The 7,041-nt window shown below is 40.9% G+C and overlaps 1 protein-coding gene and 1 long non-coding RNA gene across 9 annotated transcripts in view; both read left to right on the top strand.

The window, feature by feature from the left end:
* The first annotated feature begins 1,173 nt into the window (after positions 1-1,173).
* LOC106939206 (cyclic nucleotide-gated cation channel beta-3) overlaps positions 1,174-7,041 on the top strand; it is a 35,277-nt gene continuing 29,409 nt past the window's right edge. For 7 of the 8 annotated variants that reach the window (XM_015021532.1, XM_015021530.1, XM_015021529.1 and 4 more), the window contains exons 1-10: positions 1,197-1,845; positions 2,901-2,958; positions 3,660-3,681; positions 3,766-3,811; positions 3,890-3,995; positions 4,223-4,242; positions 4,340-4,451; positions 5,441-5,465; positions 5,552-5,645; positions 5,828-5,934. In XM_015021532.1, coding sequence (XP_014877018.1) covers positions 2,902-2,958; positions 3,660-3,681; positions 3,766-3,811; positions 3,890-3,995; positions 4,223-4,242; positions 4,340-4,451; positions 5,441-5,465; positions 5,552-5,645; positions 5,828-5,934 — 589 coding nt within the window. In that variant the 5' untranslated portion in view covers positions 1,197-1,845; position 2,901. Of the gene's footprint in view, positions 1,846-2,900; positions 2,959-3,659; positions 3,682-3,765; positions 3,812-3,889; positions 3,996-4,222; positions 4,243-4,339; positions 4,452-5,440; positions 5,466-5,551; positions 5,646-5,827; positions 5,935-7,041 lie in introns of all 8 variants that reach the window. The other variant, XM_015021533.1, reaches the window with a different exon arrangement.
* The window catches only part of LOC106939210 (uncharacterized), an 8,606-nt gene continuing 8,516 nt past the window's right edge, over positions 6,952-7,041 (top strand). The window contains exon 1 of the long non-coding RNA XR_001422787.1: positions 6,952-7,007. This is a non-coding gene — a long non-coding RNA (uncharacterized LOC106939210). The remainder of the gene's footprint in view (positions 7,008-7,041) is intronic.

Below are 7,041 nucleotides of genomic sequence, written 5' to 3'. Positions count from 1 at the left end.
CATCTCTCGCTTTCTCTCCTCCTCATCCTCCTTTCAAATGGCCGCCGTTTGGAAACTTACACAGTCAGATTAGCAGCAAGAATTTGGTTTATTCAGCCTTTTATAGTAAAAGAAAACAGGTTAATTTTCATTCATTTGGAAATGTCACAATTTCAAACTAAATATTTAGCTTGCTGGCTAAACGTCTAGCATGATAAATATTTAGGTTGCTAGCTAAATATTTAGCTAGCACGCTAGCTTGCTAACTAGATATTTAGTTAATACACAAAATATTTAGCTTTCTAGTTAAATATTTAATTTGCAAACTAAATATTTCGTTAGTAACCATGACTTTAATCAATGCAGGAATAACACGGTGAAAATATGACTACAAAAGATGAACCTCCTTTTTATTTTCTCTGATAGGCTAAATAACCCAAAATATTGCTGCTAATATTTTGGTATAACTTTACAGACTTGTAAAGCAGAGGAGGCTCAGCGCTCAGGTTAGCTACACGAATCCTCTGAAAGGATTAAATACAGCCGCCTGCAACATTGTTTTGTTTTGTTTTAATAGAGACATTTTACAGACGGTGATCTGATCATCCTGCCAACAGACCAGGAGGAGAAAAACTCAAGCAGCTTTTGATGCTAATGTAACCTGGTTGTATTTCTCTTTTGTTATAATTACACAAAATGTTTTTTGTTTTTTTTTGTTATTTGTCTTGTTCCTTATCTGACTGAAACAACTCTGTTATTGTTTTAACCGTGTTACTTTAAGATCGGAAGCCCCTCTTTATTTCTTCTTCTGTGGTATTGTCTTTAAATTGTTTGCGCCCCTTAGCCCCTCCCTTTTTGTCATGCTGTCCTGTGTGTGTGCTGTTTATTTTTCATCTAAATACATTCAGTTTACTTATACAGTAGATCTGTTAAGTTACTTTTTGTTTTGTGTAGGACTTGGAGCGGCGGCTTGTAACACGGTTGTTTTCTGTATTTTTCATCTTTTTAAAGTGTCACGGCCTGATCAATCAATAGAACCAGCACAACGCAGAAAGGATCCGGTTACACAAACAGAAACACTTTTTGTGTTCAGAGTCACAGACTTCCCACATGGCTTAACTTTAAATATTTATTTAGCCAGAAAAAGGAATAATAGATTACAGTATGTCCTGGGAACGCCTGTTTGATTCTAAACTCTGCTGCTTAGTGATCCGACCCGAAGCGCCTGGAGCCTGAAAAAGACGAAAGACTCGCAGTTGGTTATAGAACAAAACTCAAAACAACAGTTTGAACAAAGAAAATTAAACATGAACATCTTGTTATTGTCCAACATGGTGCGCAGGAATTTTATTATTATTATTACTGACGCTTTTGCTTTTTCAAAGTGCATCGCCTCAGATCGACCTGCTGGGGGCGCCGTGAGCTCTGCTGCGGTTGTGGGTTTGAGTCCCAGTCTGGGGCTTTCTGCATGGAGTTTGCCTGTTCGCCTGCGTGGGTTCTATGGGTGCTCCTCCTGCAGCCTAGACCAGCAATAATCTGTATTCTCATGTCTCTAACCAGTTGATCCCAGTTCAGGGCCCGTTTCCTTCCAGCTGTCTGTAGAAGCACACTCAGCTCTCAGAAGTTGAAGGAGTTTTTCATTCAGAAAGGCGTCAGATGGGTTCCTGGTAGTTTGTCAGGCCACTGTAGTTTGTCCATCTTGCTCCTCTGACGTTAATAATCTGAGGGATTGAGGCCTGACCTTCAGGTTAATCCTGTCAGCTCTCTCCAGGCTGCCACAGAGGAAATCCCCGCAGATCTGCGCCGGCTTTGCCACTTTCTGGGTCTCTGTGCGTTCGGCATGCTCAGCCTCCCGTAGAGTCGCAGGTAAGACGGCCGCTGCAGCAAAAACCGTCCGCAGTTCAATCCCAGAATTCAGTTCTCTGAGGGATGAAGCGTCGCTAAGAGCTGCTGAGGAGAGGCCTGGTTCTGGTCCGGTTTGCTTCTGGTCCGCTTTGGGTCCAGCTTGGTTCTGTTCTGGTTCTGGTCCGGATTGGGTATGGTCCAGTTTGTGTTTTGATCTGGTTCAGTTGGGTTCAGGTTTGGTTCTTGACCGGTTTGGTTCTGATCCCGTTTGGGCCGGGTTTGGTTCAGTTTGGGTCTAGTGTTGGTCCGGTTGGGATCCGGTATGGTTCTGATCCAGTTAGCGTTTGGTTCTGGTTTAGTTCTGGTTCTGGTCCGGTCACCAATCACAAACAACTGGAGGAAGTGACTTCCTGTCGATTCTTTGGTTCTGGACTGGCTGATCTGCTGAGTTAATAAGAGATGTGGAGGGTCAGTGACCCACTGACCTCTGACCCCGACCTGATGGTCTGTGCTGGCCCTTCGGTCTCTGCGTTGACCAGTGGGATTGTCTCCCCCCTGTGGAATTTCCTGGTAGTGCAGATTTGGCGCCGCCTGCCGGCCGCTCTGACGTTTCTGCCCCACAAGTTAAAAATATGAAAATTGTCGCGTCATTTTTCTGGATGTTTCACTAAACATAAAAACTACGTTCTTCATTCAAACCTTCAGAGCTCTGCTACACAGGTGAAGGGTGTGCTTTAACTAGGACACTGCAAAGATCACTTTGTGTTCAGTTTGTGATCATGGTGTTTGGTGGCATTGGGTCAATATTGATCTAAGGTGGCATTTAATTGCCAATAGGTCAAGGAAATATTAAAATGTAAAATAATAAAAATGTTTGCATAAATATGAAAGAATTCAGGTTAATAAAGACATTAAGTCACCATATTTATCATAATTTCCATTTTAAATGTTGCTTTAACAAGCTGCGTAGATATTTACTGTTTTGATCTCTACCTTTCATTCAATCATTAATTCACACTAGAACCACTAGAACCAGTAGAACCAGTATCTCTGCTGACTGGTGTGTCTCCCTGCAGGATGTTTTCCTGGGTGGTGAAGGTCGTTCCTCAGCCTGCTGAAGCTCCGGCTGCTGCTGTAAGAAAACACTCACTGTGCAAAAGTTTTAAACCAGGCCTGGCTGTTTTTCCAGCTCCAGCAGAACCAGTCTGTTCCTGGACTGGTTCTACTGGATCTCCAGCAGAACCAGTCTGCAGAAACAGTTCTGGGTTCTGGAATGATTTGGATGTTTCTCAGGATTCCTGAAGGTCTCTTTTTAAACTTTTCTCGTTTTCTGTCCTCATGTCCGCGCCGTTTGATAGCGATGCTACGCTACGCTGGTGTTCGTACAGGAAGTAGATCGCCTCAGGCAGAAGGACGGATCCTTTAGATTCCTGTCCAACAAATTTCACAGCAAACAATTTCTGAAGCAGAAATGAAACAACACAAACTAATAATGGTTTCAAAATGTTCAAGAAAAATGATTTTATTAATTTATACTAAAGAAATAAAACCTGAAAAGGGAATACCTGAAATGAAAAAGCAAATTAAATTAATGCAAAACCTATAAAAACCAAAAATAAGCAAAAGCCATAACAACCCAAACAAAAACCAACCAAGACATTCAAACCAAACCAAATGTTTTTCTGAGGAGGGAGAATGAAAAACACCTGCAGGAGAAAAGGGCAGAGACCTCCTGGAGGCGTAGTGTTTGTTAGTTAGTTAGTTAGTTAGTGCTGGACTGAGGATGAGTGAAGTCACACCAGTCTGTGTCTCTCTCGCTCTCTCTGCTCCTGGAGGAGTCGGTGAAGAACAATGAAGGTGAGGACGCTCCACCTGCTGATGTAAGCTGTTCCCTGATTGGTAGAGAGAGCCGCATGTTTATCATCATTTGACACTTTGCAGCCAAGAATGCTTCAGCGAAGAGCCCTGAGGAAGCCTCAGAGGACGGGTAAAGTATTCCTGCATGGCATGAACTTCATGCACCTCAGAGGTTTGACCTCTGACCTGTGAGGAACTTCCTCTGCAGCCAGAACAACGGGGGAGTGATGGGCTGGCTGTCCAACGGCTTCGTCAGCGCGCTGCCGCAGCCGCCGGGGTCGCCTCTGCTCAAGGGGTCCAATGCAGACTGCAGGGTCAGTACCAGAACCAGAACCTCTCCTGGTGCCTTCGCTGGTAAAACAGCCAGGAGTCTCTGTCACCTGGTCATGGAGAAGTTCTGACCCGATCAGAGGATCCAAACTGATTTACATTTCTAAAAGCTGGAATCAGCTCTGTCTGTATAAACTCGTTAGACATGATTCATTTCAGCCGATATTTTAACTTTATCACGATTTGCTTTCTGTTTTCCTCTGCTGTCCAGCCAGGAGACGATGGAGATCGGTATAAACTACTGATAATTTAAAGTTCAATAAACTCCTGATGGTTTAACGTTAACAGGATGAGTGAGAGGTTAAATTCACGGCTGTGTCTCTGACAGGAACGGCGTGATGGGCTGGGTCGCTCAGGGTCTGACCAAGGTTCTGCCTCAGCCGGATGAGAAGTACCGAGAAGCGGCTGAGACCCAGAATGCCGCCGAGGAGCACACCGAGGTGAGGCTCCGCCCCCAGCCGGGTCCGGACCCAGACTGGTTCGGTACCATCAAACATTTACATCAAGATCAGTTTGACTTCTCAAAGGCATAAAGATGTGTTTGATTTTCCTCTATTAGTTTTGTTATTTTATGTATTTTATCTCAATATCTTAATATTCTGGTGTCAAGAAAACTAGTTTTTGGCTCATTTTGTCATCCCGGATGTTTTTCTTTTCAACATAAATAATAAATTAGGTTCAAAACAATAAAAATATACAATCATTAATAAATATGAGTAAATTTAAATCTATATAATACGATGCCATTTTTAAAGTTATCAATTCAAAATTGAACAATTATTTAAGCTAATTAAGAGAAAAAAGTTCTGGAAACTTACATAAGATAAGAAAAAAAAAACGGCAGTTCATTTTTCAAAGCCAAATTTTCACCAAGCTAAAAGTTAAACCAGCTAAATATTTAGCTCCAATAAATATTTTGTTTTTGGTTAAATATTTAGATAGCTTGGAATAAAATATTTAGTTAGCAAGCTACCTATTTAGCTCTCTAACTAAATGTTTAGCTCCGTAGCTAGCTACGGAGCTAAACATTTATATAAGTGGATTATGAAAATAAAAGCTGGATTTTGATAACTCCTGCTGCTGAACGTCTCTGTTGCCTATAAAACGGCTCTTCCTCTGCTTTAAACTGAAATGTTGTTCAAAAAAGAGAAAAAAAAAAAAACGACGATAGAGACATGAAGCGATTCGAAAGGAGTTTATAAATAGGTTCGGAAGACAGCTTTTATTTTGATAGTCCTCTTCCTGTTATGAGCACGTGAATTTGCATGTTAGCTAAATATTTAGCTCAGAGCTAATTACAACAATACATCTGGCTTGCTAGCTAAATATTCAGCTTCATATTAAAAATTTGCTTAAAATATTTTTTTTAGCTTGCTGAAATAAATCAAAACAATTTAAACTTATTTTGTAATGCTTGTTGTTGTTACAGGTGTTTGAGGCAGCGACAATGCCAGGTAGGCTTTCTAAACCCCGCCTCTTCCTGTTCAGTCAGGCAGAAATGATGCCGTTCCTCCAGATGACTGGATGTTTTATAATCCAGATTATGACCCGCTTCCTCACATCCCGGTGGTGGAGGTGGTGTCGGAGGAGGAAGTGTCGGAAGTGGAGAGTTTGGCTCCTCAGTTCCATCCAAAGTGAGTACAGGTCACCACAGTCAGAGCCGGTGTTCTGACTATCTGTCATACCTCATAAATCCAACACCTGGCTGATGCAACTGACCCAATCAGAAGCGATGGGTCTCCTGACCCCTGACCTCTGTCTGCAGCAGCAGGTGATGGAGTCGCACACAGCTGTTCTATCTTCTTCTGTCCTGCAGGGTGGTGAGCTGGATAAAGCAGATAGTCCCTCAGCCAGTGATTCTGCCCCCTGGTGGCGTACCTGTGGAAGCACCACCAAAAGTCTCTCGCTCCTCTCTAGACAAAGGTAGAACCACAGACATGAACACTTAGACGCCTCATGGAGCGCGTCGGCCCATTGCTGCGATACGTCTCAGCGTCCGCCATATTGAATGTGGCATCTCTGCCAGTAAGCTAATACAGGTAAATGGACCGAACTTCACAAAGTGCCGTTCTACAAAGTATTTTAAATTAATTCCTGTCATTGACACATTTTCTCACACATTAATATATTTGGTAATCAGAGAAATGACTAAAGAGAGTTTCTAACTTTTGATGTGATTATTTAATTGTTTCGGTGCATTTCTGAATAAAGAGCACAATGTTTTATTTGGTAGAAATTATTCTTATTTTTATATTAACATTGATGAACAGACACTTTTACAGTGTTTTATTAAATAATATATTTACATAATTCCATAATTTAATGTACATTTAACGTTTCAAGACAACAAATTATTTTCTTGTATTTATTTTTTATACATTATTGAGAAATGACTTGATTTATAAATCAGTCATTGTCAAACATTAAACTACATATTTTTCTTACTTTTTTCCACAGAATAAATATTTATTACAGTATGTCAACTCTGCTATTGACAGCAAAGAGTGACAATAATTCTAACAGAGTAAATGAGTAAATTATTTTTAATTCATTACATAAGCTGTATTTATATACTAATACTTCAGATTGAGATATTTAAAAATACACAAAAAGTGAAAGAATAAAACATTTATTTATTATACTGGGAACACTGGCCACAGGCTTCAGTCTGCTGGTCACACTGGGAGAACTCAATGACTTCTGAGACGTCCTGGTTCACAGGCTAAAGCCAAGGATAAAAGAGAAATTATCCAAAAGTATAATAGAAAATACATACGATATGTTTCGTATATGTTTCTTTCACATTCATAAAAAGACATTTTCAGCATGTTGGGCTCTGACTCGTAGCATCTTTATAGCTAAATACCGACATGGAGAAGCTGAGCTGGAAACAGACTGAAGAACAGCAGCTCCAGCTCTGATCCTGACTGATCTTTCCTCACTAAATCTTCTGGTTTTTAATTAACTTCTCCTCTAACAGCGGTTTTTCATCAGCTGTCTCTCATAAAACACAGTATGAAAACGTTAGCT

The sequence above is a fragment of the Poecilia latipinna genome, unplaced genomic scaffold (assembly GCF_001443285.1).
Source record: "Poecilia latipinna isolate Pla-1442-1.1 unplaced genomic scaffold, P_latipinna-1.0 Scaffold2801, whole genome shotgun sequence".
Classification (NCBI taxonomy): Eukaryota; Metazoa; Chordata; class Actinopteri; order Cyprinodontiformes; family Poeciliidae; genus Poecilia; species Poecilia latipinna.
This window is presented reverse-complemented; position numbering and strand designations above follow the sequence as displayed.